This window comes from Erythrolamprus reginae, chromosome 1 (genome assembly GCF_031021105.1).
Source record: "Erythrolamprus reginae isolate rEryReg1 chromosome 1, rEryReg1.hap1, whole genome shotgun sequence".
In the NCBI taxonomy this organism is placed as follows: domain Eukaryota; kingdom Metazoa; phylum Chordata; class Lepidosauria; order Squamata; family Dipsadidae; genus Erythrolamprus; species Erythrolamprus reginae.
In genome coordinates this window covers 152,489,564-152,512,665 of record NC_091950.1, presented here as the reverse complement: position 1 = coordinate 152,512,665, position 23,102 = coordinate 152,489,564, and the positions used below count along the sequence as shown (strand labels likewise).

The 23,102-nt window shown below is 38.1% G+C and overlaps 1 protein-coding gene across 3 annotated transcripts in view; it reads right to left on the bottom strand.

The window, feature by feature from the left end:
- The window catches only part of CYP27C1 (cytochrome P450 family 27 subfamily C member 1), a 31,600-nt gene extending 11,507 nt beyond the window's left edge, over window positions 1–20,093 (bottom strand). Inside the window, exons 1-6 of one of the 3 annotated variants that reach the window (XM_070729866.1) lie at window positions 19,640–20,093; window positions 10,472–10,662; window positions 8,673–8,869; window positions 6,972–7,181; window positions 4,952–5,115; window positions 1,981–2,147 (exon numbers count right to left, since the gene is read on the bottom strand). In XM_070729866.1, the coding sequence (XP_070585967.1) occupies window positions 1,981–2,147; window positions 4,952–5,115; window positions 6,972–7,181; window positions 8,673–8,869; window positions 10,472–10,662; window positions 19,640–19,981 (1,271 nt within the window). In that variant the 5' untranslated portion in view covers window positions 19,982–20,093. Of the gene's footprint in view, window positions 1–1,980; window positions 2,148–4,951; window positions 5,116–6,971; window positions 7,182–8,672; window positions 8,870–10,471; window positions 10,663–11,672; window positions 11,737–19,639 lie in introns of those variants that run through there. The other 2 variants (XM_070729875.1, XM_070729884.1) reach the window with 2 other exon arrangements.
- Between the last annotated feature and the right edge of the window lie 3,009 nt (window positions 20,094–23,102).

The following is a 23,102-nucleotide window of genomic DNA, read 5'->3' as shown; positions in this document are numbered from 1 at the left end:
AGCCCGGACAACGCCGGAGCGCTGGGCAGCACTACCGCCACCACCGCCGCCGCCACCACGGGGAGAGGCGGGCATGTGGGCTGGCGGCATTAGGCTTGTGGAAAGTCCGGGGGCAGCTCCAGCGACTCCCCTCCCGTGGCTGCTGTTGAGGCGGCAGTGAGAAGCCCAGACAACGCCGGAGCGCTGGGCAGCACTACCGCCGCCGCATGGAGAGGCGGGCATGTGGGCTGGCGGCATTGGGCTTGTGGAAAGTCCGGGGGCAGCTCCAGCGACTCCCCTCCCGTGGCTGCTGTTGAGGCGGCAGTGAGAAGCCCGGACAACGCCGGAGCGCTGGGCAGCACTACCGCCGCCGCCGCCACTGCGGGGAGAGGCGGGCATGTGGGCTGGCGGCATTGGGCTTGTGGAAAGTCTGGGGGCAGCTCCAGCGACTCCCCTCCCGTGGTTGCTGCTGAGGTGGCAGCGGCGTCCGCCTCCGGCGCGCGGCTCTCTCTCCATTCTTCTCTTTCCCCCTCTCGGGCTCCGAATGCGGCGGTGGGAAGAGGAAACGAGGCGCAAGGCAGCGCGTCTGCAGGAACGGGTGGTGGGGCGCCGTTGTTGTCCTTACGGCGCAAAGCCACACAGTCCCGGATCGCTTGCTTCCCCGGCCAGCAAGCCGGCTGCCTGGGAAAGCGTTTTTCAAATGCGCTGTTATTGTAATAAATATTTTAGCCCACTTTTTGGCTCAAAATATTTTTTTTCTATTTTCCTCCTCTAAAATCTAGGTGCATCTTATCAGCAGGTGCGTCTTATAGAGCGAAAAATACCTTTTAAAAAAATATTATTTTGAAATTATGGAACTAAATAATATAATGTAGTCAAGTTACCTGTTGGTAATTAATAAAGATAAACTATTAATTATTTCTATCTTGTTTTAATCAGAAGGCAAACTATAAATCTATAAATTGAGTTCAGACACAGAATTTGAGGATCAAAATGAAGATTAGTTCAAAGGTTTAAGGGAAACTTTTCTATGTCTTCTCACTCTATATAAAAAAACAACAAGAAGGGAGACATTAAAGTGAGCAAGTGTTGGCATGGCAAAAAGCTTTTCATTCTCACTGTATCTAAAAGAGGAATAAATAAATTGCTAGCTCTTTTACTCCATCCTTATCCACAGTTTCATTCATGTTGTATAAATTTTTCTGACAGTTTGCAAACAAACAAATGAGGCAAGTTTATCAGCTGCAAAGCCACTTTTGTAAAGCCACTTATGTAAAGTCTTTTGCAAATTATGGTAGGAAATCATAGATTTTGGATAATCAGGATTTTCCCAATATTATAGCTGTAATTATGGTTATAGATTTTTGGATTGGGAGAGAGAAAATCTCTTCAGTTCTAGGTAGCTCAGATCAAGAGCTGGTTCTGAAGTAAATCAAAGTTCTTCTATGAAATAGTCTTTTAATGCTTTAAGATAATATTGATAATCCAAATTTAACAAGTATGTTACTCTATTGATCTAGGACTTTGATTCTGATGCATATAATATTTCATTAAGATTATGAATATATTAAAGAAATACAGTATTTGGTGGCCTTTGAGCTTAACATTTGCACACATAAATATGTAAATTTGTTTGCAGTATTTATCAGAATTGGTGTCTATTTTTCATGATCGTCTACTGTATATTCATTAAAAAGAACCACCTCCCAAAATTAAGCTGTTTGCCATTTACAATTAAAAGTATGAATAGTAGTCCAATCATAAATTATAATATTTATATATTTTTAAAAAACTATTAGTGTAACACAAACTATTCCAAAATGAAGAATAAAGAAAAATGCAAGGAAAATATGATAATAGGGTCAATTGAATTTCATTCAAATATAAATGTACTGTGTATATATTGAATCTATATATCTTTTCTTATAAGAATGCAGTCTAGAGCCAACCTATTATAATGAGAATGTTTATAATTATCATTTTACATTTTTGTACACTTACCTTAAGGTTTCTTTGAGAAGAGCTCTAATCATTGGCAAGTTGGGAATATGGTGTGCATCAGGAACTTTATCTTTTCCCAAATTATGAACTATCTCTTTATAGATAGAATCCTGCACTTCTGGATGCTTTGCTAAAAGATATGTTGCCCAGGATAATGTGAATGAAGTCTTGGAGAGGGTTGGGGTCGGAAGAGAAGAGAGGTGGGGAAAGAAAAGGGATGTGATATTATTCATTAAATAAGAGCATTTTTCATTTTCAACCAATCATATACATTTGGACAAATCAAGCTATATATCAATCATGGTAGCAATAATTATCAGATACTGTACTTTCTCAAACAACATGGCCTTTGTTTGTTTTGGTGATCTTTTGCATGTTGGATTTCCAGAGAATCTAATTCTCTTTGCATAGAATTGTAACTGTTAAAATTGCTTGTTTTATAGCATTTATCTGGCTGCCCAACTTGAACAAGTACAGAACAAAAAATGTATACAAAAATATCCACCCCCAGGCAATTATAATTAAAATTAATGAAATAACTGGAGAATTTTATTATATTCCATCAGATGGGTACTCTGTTCATCTTATCCCAAGCTCCTAATGAAAGAATCAAATCTGCTTTATAACAGCCTGCAGCATTGGACATCGAAAGGAAGCACCACCACAATGAAAGCTCACTTCCTAGGTCCCATGAAATAACTTTATTTGAAGTAAAGGACCCGAAGCATGCCCTCTCTCTACCAGAGTGGGGAAAAACAGACAACAAATATAGCATTAGCAATAGCATTTAGACTTTTATATCGTTTTACAGTTCTCTACAACCCAAAGTGGTTTACAGAGTCAGCATATTGCCCCCAACAATCTGGGTCCTCATTTTAGCAGGATGGAGGGCTGAGTCAACCTTGAGCCCGGTGAGATTTGAACTACTGTACTAAATTGTAGGCAGCCAGTAATCAGAAGTAGCCTGCAGTACTGCACTCTAACCACTGCACCACTAAGGCTCAATATGTTCTCCAATGCTATGTAGGGTTTTGCAGATGATAACCAGTACCTTCAATTGCATACAAAATCCTATGGGAAGCCAGTGCAGATCCCAGAGTAGTAGTATTACATGTACCTACTGAGGACCACCTATAAGTACCTGCATGACAGAACTCTACACCATCTGTAGCTTCTGAATAGCCTTAAGGGGCAACTTTATGGAAAGCTTGCTTGTTTCTTTCCTGTCCTTACTATTTTACAAATTACTCAAGGCAAAGAACATCTTGTCTCCTTATTTTCCCCACAACAACTCTGTGAGGTGGATTGGGCTGAGAGAGAGAGAAACTGGTCCAAGGTCACTCAGCTGGCTTTCATTGTTAAGGCAGGATTCGAATTTATGGTCTCCTACTTTATAGTTTTAATGACATTAGCATCAGCTAATCCCTAATCATCTCAACTGCCTGTTTCTGCAACTTTCTCAACTTTCCAGTGTCCTTTTTGAGGAGTCTACAATTACAATATCAACAATTCTGGTGAAATTGTGCTCAGTATTCCAAGTACACTTTCATCAAAACATCTTCTTTTCCTATATTAAATATAATGCAATACACTACTGATAAAATAATTGACATTTCTCTTTTTCCATTCTTCCATCTTTCATTCATTGTTTCAATTTCCATTTCTCTTAATGTTTATACTAAAATTAAGTGCTTTCAGTTTTGAGTTTTAATTCAGCCCCTCAAATATTTATTTGTATTTCAAGTTCTGTGTATACTTTTAATGACTATCAAAACATGTCATATTCTTAGGATGAAGTTTACAATAGCATTTCATTTTTATTTTTTTTGCGACATCTCATGAAGCGAAGGTGGGGGGAGAGGCATCTTTCTCTGAATTCTGATTTCATTTCTTTTACAGCATTTACCTGCATAGCTTAGTCGACTGGATCTGGAGGAGGCCAACTCTGTGGCTCTTATAGGTCTCTGGGAGGTATGTGGCAAGAGGTAGTCCCGTAAATAGTCTGGCCCTGAGCCATATAGGGATTTATAGGTAATAACCAATACCTTGAATTGTCATTAATGTAGTATATAGATGACAGATTAATAACTTGCAAATAGAATTAGTACATTAAAATTTTGTGGCCCCATTTCTTAAGGGATGGGAAATTAATATTATTGTAATATATTTTAATTAGTATTCACCTAGAGGCGATAATATGTGTTTATGTATTAGTTTATTTTCTTAAGGAATTTTTAAATGTCTTATTTGGATTGTATTTTTCTTTATTTTCTTAAAAAATATTTTTGGAATGTTGTATTTTAACCCTCTTTCATTAAAATAAAAATATCCTAAAATGCCTTTGCGCCTATACTTGTTAGTGCTCTGCTCAAAAAAATAAAGGGAACACTTAACTGACAATCAATTTCATGTGCTTTTGTGCATATTTAACTTTGTACAGAACAAAGTATTCAATGAGAATATTTCATTCATTCAGATCTAGGATGTGTTATTTGAGTGTTCCCTTTATTTTTTTTGAGCAGTATAGAAACATTCTGATAAAAAACAGTGTACTGTTAAATCCTGGCTTGCATGGAAAGCTCCCATATACAGTTGCATTTTTAAAGATCTCTTTCTGTATACATATGATGTGTGTGTGTGTGTGTGTGTGTGTGTGTGTGTGTGTGTGTGTGTGGTGTGTACACCTTGAACTTCAGAGAATCAGGCAACTCAAAGTGCCATCAGTGAAAATTATTTATTACAATTCATCAATATGTGCGTTAAAAAGCAAAAATAATGAAAATAGAAGCCCCACATTTTACTATGTAAAATACTCCCCTAAGTTATTCTCATATATAATTATAAAAGAAATTTAATATAAAAAGTAAAATATTTATTTTTAAATAATTTTATTGTATTTTTATTTATGTTGCATAGAAGACACCTTGGGGCATGGATATACAAAAACATAGGATATAAATAATTAACTTACTGTGTCAACACCTGCCAAAAGCATTTCAGTCATATTGGCATAAATTTCTTCTATTGTAAGCTCTTTTCTTCTAAGCAGAGCTGTAAGTAGTCCACCTTCTATCTTTTTTCCTTGATCTAAAAGGGACTTTATTTCATTCATTTTATTGTCAACGTGAATTTGACCTTTGTGATTAAAAGAGAAAACAAAACAAATAATGTTTATCAAAATTTGAAAACCTATGCTGTTATCTCTTGTTTATAAAGTAGAGTTTTATATAGCTTTAAAAAAAACATTTGAGACACACACACACACACACACACACACACACATATATATTCAATTGCTTTAAAAATGTAAATGTCTTATTATTGTCAATGCGGGAAAGTAATTTATTTTCTACCTATGGAGATTCTCAGAACTGAAAATGTTTCTTGGATAAGATATGAAATATTTTCAAGGAAAAAACTCAAAAAATGTAAGTTGCTTTTTGGAATAGCACTTTTGAGATACTTTCTATTATGATAATATTCAAGAACTTGCAAGATTACACATGTACTAAAAAGTGAGTGGAAAAGCCAGATTCACTTAACTTTACTAATTTAACAATTGCAGTGATTCACTTAATTCTGACAAAAAATGTCATAAAATGAGGCAAGACTCAATGAGATGTTGCTTAGCAACATAAATTTTGGACCCAATTGTGGTCAGAAGTTGAGGACTATCTATATGCAATTGAATCTAGTAAATAAGTCCAATGATATTGCTTAAAATCAAAACATTGTGATAGTAATCCATTCTAGAGGTACCAGAATGTGGATTACTATTATCACTCTATCCAAACTAAGTTGCTCCATCTGACATGTTACTGAACTTAATTCAAAATTCTGGTACTTATCTTTAAAGATAAGTTTGGAAACCTAAAACTCAAAAAGGTCTATTTTCCCATGACAACCATAAAAGGCCTTTTCATATAGAGATTACATATTTTTTTACATTAACAAAAGAAATATTATTTGGCAGGGGATTTCCCTATTCGGAATAGAGAGCTACTTAGTACAGATGTTGTATATGCCTTCAAATGCCTAATTGTATTTTTATATTAGCCAGCCATCTTAAATTATTGCATTTTTAGTGTATTGAACAGTTTTTATTCCTCCCATTTTAACATATTAGTAACTTAATATTTGACATTGTTGCAACATTGCACTTCAACAGGCATTATGTGGTATAGCAACATCCATATTCTGAACGTTAGCAAAGAAACATGAAATTTTTAAAAGTAAAGGGTTCCTTAAGACCTAAAGTAAATCCAATCACCCTCTCTCAAAAAAAGTACCACACACTCTATGAAGACCAAAAAAGGATATTTTTTTTACTTCTGTGTTTTAAAATACTGCATGAAGAAAGGTTTTGCCTATTCAAGTATACATTGCATCTCCATTTTCAACTCCTTCTATAGAGTTTGCTGTGACATTGAAAAAAACCACTTCAGATTATTTAAACATTAATACTAAATATAATTTGTCCAACCTGACTTGAAACAGACACCGGGGGGGGGGGGGGGGGGAGAGAGAATCAGTATGCAGGAAAAAAGAAGCCATGAAAGAATTTGGAGGATCACACCACGAAGTCCGAATAAAAAATAATAATAAGGGAGAAAGATTGGGAAATTGTTTTCTGCTTGCTAAAAAAACAAGGATAAAAGTTATTTACATTACAAGAAAGGCTGAGAGTGGGTAAATAATAATTTTACAATCATAACTATACAAATAATATTATATTTATGTATTGTTAGTCAAAATCTGACTTTTTTTCAACATAATTAGAATATGGTATTTTGATTGTTGCTGTAGTAAATATGTTTACAATTAGGGCAGAACATCTGGCTGCTTTAATTTCAATTTTAAACACAATTTAAGAAAATGAATATTCATAATTAGATTCAGTATTTCAGGATGCTTATACGGTTACACTTTGACTTTCTTTAGCTAACATAAATGATATTTGAATTTCAATCTTAAAAAACAAAAACACTTACTAAATTTAAAGAGTCCATCCCACGATTTACAGAATTCTCTCCAAGGCTTTGGAATAATTGGACGGAGCCACTTGGGAATAGCTCCTGCATACATAGTAGATTTGAAACTGCTAAACATCAGCTCCAATGCTTCAATATATTCCAGGGTACTCTTGGGAATGTGATTTTCCAGGCACCCCAAACGACACTCATACAAAACAGTTGCAACTCCTGTAAGGGCAAAGTAATGAAGAATTTGTTTTTCTTGGCAAAATATTGCACAAAACAATACCATGCAATAGGAATGAGTTATTGTTGCTCAGAAAATGGTGACTACTTCCGGAATCAGGCCACACAACCCAACAACCAAACAGCTTGTTATGCTTCTCTAATCTTAGTTCCACAGCCTCCCACAATGTTGTGGAACACTGCAAAAGGCTGTGGTCTGCTGCAGAGCTCAAGGGAGGGAAGTGTAGCATGGCACTCACCATTTTCCAAACGACCAGAATTCAACGTGGTTGCTTGGGAAATGACAGACACTTCCAGAATTGCACTATGTGGAACACCAATGCAGCAGCCTATCCTCCTTCCCTAACCCAAATTCCCATATTGAATTGCCATTTGCTAGATAACTCATTAATTCTGCCATCTGTTAATTATTTTTCTCTAGAGTCTCTCATAACAGACTCTAACTCAACCCTGATAAGACGGAGTGGCTGTGGGTTTTGCCACCCAAGAACAATTCCATCTGTCCATCCATCACCCTGGGGGGGATTATTGATCCCCTCAGAGAGGGTCCGCAACTTGGGCCTCCTCGATCCACAGCTCACATTAGAGAACCATCTTTCAGCTGTGCCAAGGGGGGTGTTTGCCCAGGTTCGCCTGGTGCACCAGTAGCGGCCCTACCTGGACCTGGACTCACTGCTCACAGTCACTCATGCCCTCATCACCTCGAGGTTTGGCTACTGTAATGCTCTCTACATGGGGCTACCTTTGAAAAGTGTTCGGAAACTTCAGATCGTGCAGAATGCAGCTGCGAGAGCAATCATGGCCATGTTACACCAACACTCTGCAGTCTGCATTGGTTGCCGATCAGTTTCCGGTCACAATTCAAAGTGTTCGTTATGACCTATAAAGCCCTTCATGGCATCGGACCAGAATATCTCCGCCTTGTGCCGCACAAATCCCAGTGACCAGTTAGGTCCCACAGAGTTGGCTTCTCCGGGACCCGTCGACTAAACAATGTTGTCTGCTGGGACCCAGGGGAAGAGCCTTCTCTGTGGCAGCCCCGACCCTCTGGAATCAACTCTCCCCGGAGATTAGGACTGCCCCCACCCCCCTTGCCTTTCGCAAACTCCTCAAAACCCACCTCTGCCATCAGGCATGGATAAATTGATTCTCCTGGGCCGTTTCCACTTTATGTATGGTCTGTATGAGATGTATGATTGTTTTAAATATTGCATTTGTACTGTTTTCTTGTTGTGAGCTGCTCCAAGTCCTCAGAGAGGGGCAGCATACAAATCTAATAAATAATAACTATGGCTATTGGGAAGGGTTTATGGAACTGACAACCTTTAACAACCTCAAGATTGCCTACCCTTGATTTGTAGAGTATTCCATTTCTTGTTTGAATGTTGTAGCAGTGACTTCAATTGATAATAATCACTGATATAATAACATGGTTTATTATTTTATTCCTTATTTAAAAATGATGACTCTTACCTTCCATTGAATATTTAAAAAAAAGATTATTAACGTCTGCCACAGTTTCCCCATCTTCTTCATTTCTAAGAATATGGATTCTCTTAATTAAATCTGAAATAACTTCATTAATTCCTCTGGAGAAAACTGCAACATCACTGGGCTTTACCATTTTTTGTCTTAGTACACGTCTCATTTTTAGCCATTGTTCCCCTTCCCTAGAATAAATAACAAGTAATGATAATCTAGACCACTTTTTTCTGTTAAAAACAAAATTTTCAGTAAATGGAAATGTAACCATACTGTACTTTAAACTGTTTCTGAAAGGTAATATTTGTACAAAAATCATTAGGGCAATATATAAAATGCTTTATTAAAAATTATGTTAAACATAATTCTTATTATTGTCATTTTATTGGAATGCGTCTATCTTTAAGTTATGAATTTTGTCAGGTAAAGAAACACCTCTCTTCCCCTTATACTAGTAATTTATTATTTATTATTATTTATTTATTTATTACTTAGATTTGTATGCCGCCCCTCTCCGAAGACTCGGGGCGGCTCATGTAATGTAATGACATTTGGAAGAAATATGTCAGAGCTTTTTGTTTTAAAAAAAATCAAGTTCTTTTCCATATGATGTTATCAAAATTATGCTTCCACTGTTGCTGAAATAAAACTGAACATGAAAAATATCTCACAAGTTTGCTAAAGAATTTTTGGTAGGTGCCTAGATTTTAATACTTTTCTAAACACAATCCAAAATCACTTTTTTAAACAGTTCAGGAATTTCTTTTAGATGTTCTTATCCTTGTGAATTATTATATCCAGATAAATCTTTCTGAAAAACCAAGATCACCTTTCAATCAGTGCTCCATCTCCAAATGCTTCTGTTTTCTAAATATAGGCCATGAACCATTAGAGGAAAAAATATTTTTAAGAGATGGTATAATTATTTTTATGATAGCAAAAATTTAGTCTCCAGCTGACTATAGTAAATATATCATTTTGCTACTGAGTTTCAACATGACAATTTGGCGTGCTTTCAGGACTACTAAATGGTTATTGGAAACTGCATATAGCCTACAAAACCACAAGCTGATCCAGAAGTGATGATGACATATATATTCTTGGGAGTACAGTAATGCTATTTTACTAGATAATCTGAAAAATCTTCATCTGTCAAGGGCCTGTTTATTTGTTTTTTCTGAGAGAAATGGAAAGCTGAAAATGGAAAGATTTGGACTGAATTCCACAATAGAAAATTATAAAAAGTAGATTGAGAAGAATCATTTAGATTTAAACAAATTTGCCTAGTTATTATGAATAATCATATAAATTTTCTATGCTTATATGCTACTGATTTTAATATGCCTTAAAATAGTAGGGGGACTAAACTATAACTACAGTTTTAACAACAAATGACTCTGTGGTTAACCAAAATAAATTGAATGTTCCATTTCTGGAATTACAGAATTGGGATCTTTGTGTTACTACATATCGTTTCATTAAAATTTTGCTGACATTTTCTAAAGCACATTTTATAAAATACTTAGCTGCCACAATTTTATCCTAGATAAACAGAATAGTTCTGACTCATAAAGGGACTGGCTTTCTTTTGAAAAACCACACTGCATCAAAAATCAATTATTCTCTATAGGCATCTACCAATATACAATCCTTTGGGATATAATCACATTATAAGTAGTTTCTTTAATAAAACACTTTAATTGAGAACAGTTGCATCACTAGCCTTAAGAAGAATATAAAGTTAGAATATTGTTTGACAATACCCTCCAAAAAATTATGAATGCACTCACGCTGATATAAGTCCTGTAGCTCGTGCCCGTAAATCTCTATATTCCTGCCAGGAATCCATGTCAGCTCTTTGCGGCGTGCAACCTTCTTCCCGTAGAACCTGGGCCACCATGTCTTTATCTGCAATGGACACAACTAGTTTGGGACCAAAGTGAGACTTGAAAATTTTTCCATATTCCTGTACATGTTTCTGCTATGAAGGGGGGGAAAAAGAATAAATTACTCATCCCTCTTGGCAATAGTGACATTTTTATGCAGCACTGAATTCAAATGTGCATTATGATATCAAACTGCAATTAAAAATAAGAGCAATAATTTTCAAAGGAATTATATTTATTTGCTGCTCATGATTCCAAGATATTGCCCAAATCTTCTTTTCAAAGCTTCTCCTTCTAATAATAATCTTTTTTACTGTTTTATACTGTCTTGCCCAGAGTCACTTTTTCATAAAATGTTCTTATAAATTTGATAAGCAAAGTAAAATAAAATTTCTTAGTTCAGGTAAACCTCTTTGAATGGCAAGGTTATTAATACTAAGGCTTCAGTGGGAAAACTATAATAAGTCTAGCGATAAAATATAAACAGGATGGTTAACAGTTATTATTAAACCTAGACCAAGCATATTGGAACACACTATCCTAGTGAACTTTGCGGGCTATTAATTGAAACTTCGGATATTATATGCTGAAAGGTGAAATAAAGAGTCAGAATATTGAGCACGTGGTAAAGTTGCACTACAAATCTCAGTAGGATTGATGATGGAGAACCATCTCTCCTGTTGTTTCTGAAAAGGTATTACAGGAAGTCCTGTAATAGACTTACAACCACAATTGATGCCAGAATTTCTGTTGCTAAGCAATGCAATTGAAAAGCAAGACAGTCAAATGGCTGCATCACTTAGTAAACTCAACACTCCCTGTTGCCTTTGTTAGGTGAGAATTGCAGGTAGTTAAGCAAGTACCTGCCCACAAGCCCTCGCAGCCCCAAATTTCGCAGAAGTAAGGGCACTGATTCCAACTCCACCTATCCTTCTGTTCACCATCTCTGCCCTTTGGCCACCTTGCACCCTGCCTTGTGGGACAGCAAGCAGTCCCAGAACTTCATGGCTGTGGGGCTCTTTGCCAAGAAGCTGCAATTGCCACAACCTGCCCCAGCAAGCATTTATTAACCCGGAACCTTTCTCTCCCAATTTCCCATACCAACCTCTTGCTTTTTGCACCCAGCTATTGTGGTTGAAGAACCACCTTGATGCCTTAGCCTGTCTCCTTTTCAGACTCACGGCCACCATGCTTCCTTGCTCCAGCTTCTCCAGCTAACACCTGGCTCCCCAGTCTATCCTAGCAGTGTGATGCCAACCACAGCCCCTGTGAAGCACCAACAAACATTTGTTTATCCAAATACCTTCTGCCTTAGTTCCATGCACCTTTATTATGCTATTTGAACTCAGCTGCCATAGCAGAGGCAGAAGAGCTTTGCTGCATTTGCTATCTACTTTTCAATCCCAACTTCTCAGGTCAACATTTCATCTTCATGAGCCTTTGATAACCTACAAAGGCGTTTGGAAAGATAGTGCCATTTTCTGGAAGCTGACACTGCCTTTGGAAGGCTGGAATGTCTTTGAAAAGCCTTTGGCAAAAAATTGATGTGGAGAAGTGAGAGACAAGGCAACTGGGCAAACTTATGTTGACTGCTAATTGCTGGAGCAGGCAGGGGTGGCTGAGGCTTCTAGAGTTGTGCCAAAAAGCCTGAGAGTTATGCAGTTCTGCTTGCCTCCCATCAAGCAGGGTATAAGGTGGTCAAAAGTGCACAAACTGAGGGCAGATAGACAAGGGTTAAAACACTGCTCCAGTCATAAGAACAAGTGGATTGATACATGCCTGATCACATGATTACAATAACTGTAAATTTGGGTAAACGTCATATCTATTTTCCCAGCATTGTCCTAACTTTGAACGGTCATTCAATCTTTGAGAAGTCATAATAAATATCAACTTTAACTCCATAAAGGAACAGACAAAACATTACATATAAATTAATTTCACAGGCTAGGTTCACACAATACACCAAGTTGCTAACTATCCTATTGAAGTGACCACTGTGGGACACTGTGACAGTCTTAAGTGCAAGGACTGGTCATACGTCATTATGTTCACCACCATCTTAAATTGAATGGTTATTAAATGAATGGTTGTAAGTTGAGGACTATCTTTAAAGTTATGCTGTTCCCAATTTCCTTTTAATTCAAATGGCAGCCATCCGAAAAGTGTCTCCTGTATGTTGCATCAGACCTAGGCACTGGGGTTTGAGTCACGGCTGTTTACTGAAACCAACAGTTGACAAATGCAAAAAAGGCCATATTATGTGGGAGGATGCCATAAGTGGTTTGATGAGATGAATAGTATAGCCTTCTATTGGCCTGAGATGGGGTGGTTTTTTGAAAATAGTATTTCTTGGCCCCAAATCTTGGGCTAGATGCAATACTTATTAAAATAAACAGTATACTTTGTCAAGTGGACCAGACGTCCCCATTTGACCACCTTCAATTTCAATGAAACTTGGTCCACTTGACAAAGAATGAACCTTATAGGACAGAGTCTATTGTCTGCTTCATTAACCACAGAGTTTCCTGGGTATTGAACACCTGACTGTAAAATTGTGAGTGTTGGGCCATATTGATAAATTAGCAAACAAGGTTGTGACATCTGCAGATCAATCAGACTGTAGCTTAAGATGGCATTCCTGCTCTGTCCTTCAAGACTTTACTACAGTGATTTTCAACCTTTTTTGAGCCGCGGCACATTTTTTACATTTACAAAATCCTGGGGCACACCACCAACCAAAATGACACTCTAACACAGTACATATTATATATATACGGTAGTTAATAATTTAGTTTCTAAATGTATTTATACTCAGTTAGTGTGAAATCTGGGCCTGTTTCGATGAAAACAAAAGGGATATCCTGGCAGGAATGGTAGTTTGGGGACCCATGTTTAATTTCCCGCGGCACATTGGTTGAAAAACACTGCTTTACTATGGGCTTTTTTTTTACAGCCTGTCAGCTTAGATCAGATTCTTTCAAATTTATTCAGGCTGCAGAATCTGTTAGTTTAGAATCTGTTTTTTAAAACATAGGCTTTCCTTTTTAAGCATTACGTAATACTTTGGAAATAGATATATAGAGTAGAAGCAAGGAAAACCATTATGTTTTCATAATCCAATCAATGAAGAATAAGCTCCTCTAAAGCAATGTTGTGCCTCTTTAATCAACAAAGTACCAGCCATAGATGTTACATCCTGACTTAATATTGGAGTCAGGTTACGACAAACAGAACTCTCATTGTGAAACCACTAAATTCCTTCCACTTTTCACATGTGATAATGCAGGGAAAATATAATTATATTAAAAAGTTAAGCATACTAATTTATGAGAGACTTAAGCAAAAAAGCTAAACATTATTGTGCGGAGTCATTCTCACTTGATACCACTTTCAGCAGCTTCCAATGAACAGTTGAACATTTTCTCTATTTAGATGTAAAGTTGTACGGACAAATTTGAAATGATTATATTTGATTAGGCTTATATTTGATTAGGCTTATATTGTGATTTTAAAATCACAACTATACGACCAAGCAGAGTTTTCTGCTAATTCAATAATAGCTTCATCTATTTCATCATACAACACTTCCTAGTTTTGAAGGTTGAGTCATTTTTTTCCTCCTCTTGTTGTATTGCAGTTTTTAGACCTAAGAAGAAAGCTGTTCTTTGTCATTCAGTAGACGTCTGGCCAGTCTATTTTCCTAGGAATTATTCTCTCATCTTGCCTCCTAACTTCTGAATTTGACAATTTCCCCCACTTGAAGCTCAACGGCCAATTTATTTGATTATCTCCTTTATCCCAGTTGCCACAGCAGCATCTAATTACTGTAGCTCAAAATGCTGACATGTTATCCTTCAACATTAGTTCCTGTGAGCAGTTAAATACAGTGGAGGAAAGGTGGTTTGGCATCTTTGTAGCTTTTCCAATTAGTAATTGCTCAAAATATGTTTTGGACACGGCTAAGTAGTTTTAAAAAAAGCTTGCTAACAGTTTTTCAAAGTTACGTAAAGTGAAGTGTAGGGAATATAGTTAAAATATGGACAAATTCATATCTGATTAAATTTTGCTACTTTGAGTGGGATGCTCAGCTATCATCAGCTACATATTAAACAAATGGATTCATTTGGTTACTATAGTTTTCCACGATAGTTCAATACATCATTGCAAGATAGCCTACTGAACCATAATCAACTTCTTGAATATTGTTATGGATAATATGGACTGTCTTTTAACAATTGTGGAAGAATATGGGGGTGTGGGGGAGAGCAAGAAAGCTAATAAAGAACAAAGCTTTCTAAAAAAAATATGGACATGCAAGACCAATAGTAACCTGAGGTAAAACAGATAGAACTAGAACTCAATCAAAAGAAATTGTTTATCACGTAGAAAACAAAACCTAGCTGCAATGGACTTAATCAGCAACATCAACAGCTGAACTAGAATGATTGTTATAAAAAGCTGGACTCAAAGTTTATTAGAAATGTTGTATATACAGTATTTACTATCTGAATCTGCAGTTGTTTTTGCCATTTTCTCTCCTTGGGCAACTGCTTCTTGAGGATTTGTGCTCTATTTTGCGCTCAGTAAAGCTAGTAGTGTACTGTCTTGTCATTTAGTGTGAATTATTCACTCATCCACAATACCTATAAATTGTTCTCTCACTGAGAGAGATATGAATAAACTCCCAAATGCTGGCTACCGATGCATCCCCAGATACATGCTCTTGTTTGGGCTGAAAAGAAGCAAATTGGAAAAGGATAGAGCTGAAAGGGATCTTGAAGGTCTTCTAGTTCAGCCCCATACTCAAACAGGAGATCCTATACCATTTCAGACAAGTGACTGTCTAGTCTCTTCTTAAAGGCAAGCTGTTCTACTGGTTAATTGTCCTCACTGTTAGGAAGTTATTCCTTAATTCCAGGTGGCTTCTCTTCTTGATTAGATTCCATCTATTGTTTCTAGTCCTGCCTACAAGTGCTTTGGTAAATAAGTTGACCCCTCCTTGGAGTTCTTCAGTGGATAGTGAAATGAAGATTAGATGATTGAAATGTGGTAAAATCATACTTATGATTTATGGAGCCATCCATCCAACAACAGTGATTTTGAGATAGTCCTCAGGTAACATTAAGTGAGGCTGAAATTTGTCACTGTGATACAATGTTGTTGTGTCTGGTAGACAATTAGGGTTAGTTACCCACCCCTTATTTCCTGAGCGGGAAAATACAGTTACTAGATTGGTTGGCCCAGCCTGGCAGCAAGGATATAAATAGCTACCAGGCACGGCCATTTTGTTGCTTTCTTCTTGTTCTGGTTACCGTTACTTGCTGTATTACTAATAAACTGTTAGATCATTCTTGGCCTACTCTGCCTCATTTCTGGGAACAGATGTAACAAATGTCACTGAGACCTTATCACTTGGCTATGGCAATCCTGGTATCCCCATTGCTGTCATTTATCAAATTTTACCAGTCAATAGTTGAGGTCCCAGCCAGGAGTGGATTCCCATTACCGCTGCTACCGGTGAGCACTGTGTGCTTGGTTTCAGTTCTCTTATGTGCGCATGTGTCCCAGCGTGTATTTGCTTCTGTGAGTGCACAGGAAGCAAAATCTTGCAAGGGGATGCACCTGCGTGTGAGATTTCGGTGATTTTCTTTTGCTTCCGTGCATGCGCAAAAGCAAATAATTGCCAAGATCTCGCACATACGCAGGTCCCCTTGCAAGATTTTGCTTCTGCGTATGCGCAGGAAGCAATAATACGCTGGGATGCACACATGTGCAAGAGAACCAAAGCTGCATGCGCAGTGAAATCGATCGCTACTGATGCGCCATCCTCTACCGTACCAGTGACACCCCACTACTGGTCCCAGCCCAATCCAAGCCATTCCTACCTTGATCCCACTCAGCCACAAGTCTTGTTAGTGTATGCCAGTGATTTTCAACCTTTTTTGAGCTGCGGCACATTTTTTACATATACAGAATTATGGGGCACATTGAGCGGGGGGGACTGGGAGGGCTACAAAAAGTTTGGACAAAAAAATTATCTCTCTCTCTTCCTCCCTTTCGCTCTATTTCTCTCCCTCTTTCTCTCTCTTCCTTCCTTCCCCTCTCTGTCCATCCCTCTTTCTTTCTCTCTTCTTTCCTTCCTCTCTTTTTTGCTCTCTTTCTATCTCTCCCTCCTTCCCTGCCTCTCTTTCTCTCTCTTGCTTTCTTTCTCTCTCTTTCTCTCTTGCTTTCTTTCTCTCTGTGTCTTGCTTTCTTTCTCTCTCTCTCTCTCTCTCTTTCTCTCTCTTGCTGAGCTTCGCGGCACACCTGACCATGTCTTGCGGCACACTAGTGTGCCGCGGCACACTGGTTGAAAAACACTGGTGTATGCAATGAAGGGCTACCAAAATTTTTACTACCACACTGTGGACGCCCTGCATTTTCTTTCAACATCTTTCAGTGCAAATTGGGTGTTCTGGGGTGGAGACCCATTTTCGCTACCCCACTGCATTCTCCCCCATCCGGGCAGTAGCCCACCCCTGTGTATGGGACTGTTTCCCCCATCACCATTATTTTGGCTATCCACTGCGGGACCCAAGGGAAGAGCCTTCTTTGTGGTGGCTCTGACCCTCTGGAATCAACTCCCCCCCAGAGGTTAGGACTGCCCCCACCCTCCTTGCCTTTCATAAACTCCTAAAAACCCACCTTTGGCACCAGGCATGAAGAAATTGATTCCCCTCAGCCGTTCCGTTTTATGTATGGTTTGTTTGGGTTGTATGACTGTTTTTAAATCAAGGGTTTTTAACTGTTTTCCTGTTTTAATCATTGGATTTGTATTTTGTATTCTTGTTGTGAGCCACTCCGAGTCTTCGGAGATGGGCGGCATACAAATCTAATAAATAAATAAATAAATGATGCACTTCTGCACTTCTGTTTCTACTAGTTTTTTTCTCATCATTGCTATCACCCATTTCCTCCCACTTAGGACTGTTTGACTGTAACTTGTTGCTTGTATGGTAAGATTTTTATTAATATTGATTGTTTTCTTCATTGCTTATTTTACGCCTATGACAATCATTAAGTATTGTACCACATGATTCTTGACAAAACTATATTTTCTTTTATGTACACTGGGAGCATATGCACCAAGACAAATTCTTTGTGTGTCCAATCACACTTGGCCAATAAAGAAGCCTATCCTATCCTATTCCTGAACCAGCCTGGACCTTTTTACAACCTTACTTTCTCCATGATGCAGCTGGGTTTCCCTCATATGGTGGCCAGTCTCCTTTCACCAAAGAAGCCCTGTAGGCGCCTGCTGGAAGGATGATTACGATTGGCACGTAAGTATGCAATTAGAAATGGTTTTATACAATTTTATCTAATTACATTCCAATCTTGTTTATCACATATGATTTCTTTTGCACAGTGTCTAACCTCTGTAGACCTCCATAAAGCATAAATGGGATAATTATGCTTGTTGAGAAATATGAACCTCTGTTGTGAAACATTGAGGGTATCATTCCCAGCAACGGGGATGTCAAAAGCACCAAAGGGGCGGGGCGGGGAAATGAATCTACCGTACGTACGCAAATGCTAGATGAGTGAAAACACCCTCGCTCCATGGCAACCATGTTGTCATGGAATGAGGGCGGGCCTATGGAGGCGAATGTGAAAAAAAAATAATAAGTAATCAAGGAGCCAATAAGGAAAGAGAACAGTCAGGGAATCCTTCTAACCCGTTCTCCCGAAATTCGACCCGTCCCCTAGAAAGCGCGCGATATGGACGCGCGCGCGCCAGCGATTAAATGCAATACAGCAGGTCTTCCAACTTGGCAACTTTAAGGTTTGTGGACTTCAGCTCCCAGAATTCTCCAGAATTCTGGGAGTTGAAGTCCAGAAGTCTTAAAGTTGCCAAGTCCGCCCCCCCCCCCCCCCGCAAATACAGTATGACGTAGGGAATACAATACGAGGAAGGGAAATTGGAAGGAGCAGAAAAGATAGTAATTGGGGGGGGGGGGCTTCGTGGTCCTAGTTCGCTCCCCCCGCCCCCGCCCCCCGCCTTGGAAGCGCCGCGTGAGGGAAATGTGCCGCTGCTGGGGGTTTGGCACTATCAGAGGCTCGCGGGCGCGCGGGCGCAAAGCGGCTCCGTGGAGGGAGGCAAGCCGGCTGAAGAAATGGGAGGGCTTCTCAATGCCGGCCTTCTGCTAATGAGGCTGTTTAACTGCTTAGCCGGCAGCTCATGCTGCTGCGCTCTCCCTCTGTGTAAACCGTCCAAGTAAAATCTAGCAGGTTATACAACGAGCGGCAGATTTCAACAGCGTGGTATGCCGAAGAACGTGGGTAGGTCCCAGAATAAGCTAAGAAGGACAAAATGGTCTCTTCCTCCGAGAGAAAGAAGGGTGGATGGATGAAGAGTCTGGGGAAATAGTTTGCTGTTGTGGGTTCTGTGGGCAAAGACCAGCAATGCGGCTTGTACCCGGCGCTCTTGCAACCAGATTGGAAAATCAGAGTATTTTGGTCAATTTAGTTCAATCTCTGTGCAGAAATATTCTTGAGGGAATTAAATTTCTTTTTAAAAATCCCAAATGTATATCTACTTGGAACTAACTCCCCCTGAAATGGGTGCAACTTTAATCCAAGCATTCATTGAATAATTTCCCCCTCCCCCTCTTTTTCTTTTTTTTACAGCCGGGTTGTAAGTAAGGGAACATACACATGTAAACATGCTAATGTTAATCTGACTACAATTTAAAGGCTGCAGATACCTTAAGTATAGGGGTTAACCATCTCCTAGTCCTCACCTCCACAACTTATGCCACTCCACTGCAATATATGTTTTAGTTAATAAAATCAGAACCTAAAATATTTCTTCAGGAAGGAAAAAAAACACCCTGTCATCACAAGCAGACAATATGAAGCCCAGAATAGTAGATGGAAAGTAAGAAATACTGATTCTTAGTAGCAAACTCTAGCATTAAGATGCCATGGCCATAAAGAGAAAACTAAGTTAAGCTTTAAGACTGGCTTTGTGCAGCCAAAAGAAAATAGAATCAATTTCAACAATGATTGCTTTTCGTTAAATTGTACCTGGATTTCATGAATGCGGGCAAAACCATCTTTACAGAAAAATTCCATGAGATTGGAGAAAGTCTTGGGTCCTGGCATTTCTTTCAGGCTTTTCACTCTTCGGCGACTTGGATGGTGGCTGGGTTTGAGAAGTCCCTTGGCTTCCTCTGAGGTTTCCACCATCTCCTCTTCTTTGTCCTCTGTTGCTGCAGCTGCATTATTTTGCATCTCCAAGGAAGTGCTGCCTGAAAGTTTGGGCAGCTGGTGAAGCTTATTGCCAAAAACAACACTATAAATACAGTTCCTTTGAGCTTCAATCACCTGTTTGCAATCCATTTTCAAAGCTTTGGAGAGAAACGACATTTTCTTTTAAGTTAGACAAAAGTTTTGCTAACCCTCACAAACTGATTTTCATTTAGACTGAGCTTCTCTGTTTGATTTCTAGTCAAGCAGCGCTTCTCCAAACTCACTGCCTGAGCATCAGTTTACATAGGCCATTATTAAAGACTCCCTCCCCGGAGGCTGAAAAAGGCGGGGTGGTCTGAGACTTCAAGAGAAAAAGCCGATGATGTATTTTGTTTCATTTAGGTCGGATAAGTACCATACTAAAATACATTATTTTGCACTGCCAACTTTGGGGCTTCTACTTTACATTGGTTTGGCAAAAGAAATAGAGTTACATGTCTATTTTTTGCAGTTTACTTGGTTTTTATGTGTCATAAAACTAAAATAGAATATTTTAAAACTAATTTAATGGGTAGCAGCATTACAGAAAAAGCACAAAAAGACATCTTTCAGTGATATTCATCAGTGCTTAAATAATTTTGCATTTAATGTTTCATATTAAATATAGGAAATACTGTATCTTGAAGCTAACGTGCCTTGTCCTCTGAAACAGAACCAATTTTTTATGTAATGTTGATTTTGTTCATGCTATGCTTTAATATTTATTATAGTTGGATATTTAAAAGATCAAATAAATATGAAGAGGAAAAATACAGTTTTATCCTATCGCAATCTGTTTGTATGCATTTTTGAGAAAACTTGGTAAGGTTATCAAGCATAATATGGCATGGGCCACATTATCTGCGGGACCACCTTCCACAGAGTCAGCCTTCTCCAGGTCTTGTCAACTAGACAATATTGCTTGGTGGGGCATGGGGAAGAGCCTTCTCTGTCCCTCTGGAATCAGCTCCCCCCCAAATATTCGTACTGCCCCCACCCTCCTTGCCTTCCGCAAGAGACTTAAGACTCATCTATGCCACCAGGGCTTGGTATGATTAGACTCTAGCCCCATGGCTGATGAATGTTACGTATGGTTGTTGTTTGAGTGTGTATGATTGGTTTTTTTAAAATAATACTGGGTTTTATAGTTTTTTAATTAATTGGATTTAGGTAATTGTATTGTTGTTCTTTTTTATGTGTTGTAAGCTGTCCCGAGTCCTCGGAGAGAGGCGGTATATAAATCCAAATAAATAAATTTCATTCTCAGAATGAATTCTGACATGTAGAAATACAATTCTAATCTTGACTCCATTATAATTTCCTTTAAATGGGCAATTTGATCCCAATGGAAAAAAAGCTGTCATCCTCCAATGGGATCTATTGCTTGATTGCAATCCCATTTGTGGACATGGTACTATCCAATCTAAACATTAAGGATTTCATAAGAGACTATCTTGCAAATAGTTAAGTCATTTTTTAATTCAGGAAATTTATTGAGCTCAAATTTTAAGAGTATGTCCACTTTGATATATCAAAGTTATTAAACCACCCAAGACAAATTGGAATAATGCGTGACATAAATTGATGGATAACATTCATTTCCTGAGATTACATTCTAGATGTAGGATAATAGAAAAGACAAATCATTCAGCTGCAGTACCTCCAAAAATTGTCAATAGAATTATTATCTCTATTAGAATTGGGCTTTACTCTTGTGCCTAGTTTTGTATATATATCCACTGCAGTTACCAAAGTATTTCAATACCATATCCAAAGAAAAAAACCAAATTATAATTGGCCTCAGACTTCAAAATGGGAAGAATATTTAAAAACTAGCTTATGCCACTATCCACAATTCTATTTTCTTATCACGTTAGGACTCTGTCCATAACTGTTGGGTTGGCAATATATTGGCTGCAGGTGTTGCAGACTGCCATAAGAGGGAGCTAGAGTTTATAGCTTATTTCTCTGAATCACCCTCTTTGTCTCTCTTTATCTCACTGTTAATGGCTACTCATTGTTACCTTTGCTCTGTAATTATCTGCATACCCTGCATTGTAGTTATGTATTACAGCTAAAATGTGTTTAAGCTTGATATCTTTGTTTGATTATAACATGATCCCAGGCATGTTGCTATGGTCGTAAATTTGAAAAACCACTCCTAAATCACTTCAGTGCTTTTGTAACTTCAAACAATCACAAAAATGAGCTCTTGTAAATTAGGAACTACCTGTATAGACAATAATATTAGACATTTATTGACTGCACTGTTCACCCATTTTCTGACAGTCTCAAAATGGGTGAACAGTGCAGTCAGGCGGTAGGAAAAGCAAGTAGAATGCTTGGCTGCATAGCTAAAGGTATAACAAGCAGGAAGAGGGAGATTGTGATCCCGCTATAAAGAGCGCTGGTGAAACCACATTTGGAATACTGTGTTCAGTTCAGGAGACCTCACCTACAAAAAGATATTGACAAAATTGAACGGATCCAAAGACGAGCTACAAAAATGGTGGAAGGTCTTAAGCATAAACATTTTCAGTAAAGACTTAATGAACTCAATCTGTATAGTTTGGAGGACAGAAAGAAAAGGGGGGGGACAAGATCGAAACATTTAAATATGTTAAAGGGTTAAATAAGGTTCAGGAGGGAAGTGTTTTTAATAGGAAAGTGAACACAAGAACAAGGGGGCACAATCTGAGGTTAGTTAGTTAGTTAGTCAGAAGCAATGTGAGAAAATATTATTTTACTGAAAGAGTAGTAGATCCTTGGAACAAACTTCCAGCAGACGTGGTTGGTAAATCCACAGTAACTGATTTTAAACATGCCTGGGATAAACATAAATCCATCCTATGATAAAATACACAAAATAGTATAAGGCAGACTAGATGGACCATGAGGTCTTTTTCTGCTGTCAATCTTCTATATTTCTATAACAAAGACAACTGGTAAGAAAGACTATGTATTTAATATTTGGATTGTTATTCTGACTATTATGTGTATGGCGTTAGTCTGTTTATTTGAACATGCTATTTTTCAAAGTAAACATTTATTCAAGTTGGTATATCTGTGTGTGACTGAGTAGCTATTCATAACTAATCTCAATCTAAACATGGTTGTGATTACTGTTTTCAGACCTGTTTGTTGAAACATAGATATACTGAAGATAATTATCAGAACAGCAACAATACCATATGGCCATGCTCATAATAAATTGCTGGAAGTCCTTTTACTTCTAATAGATTTGTATTAGAGATAAAGC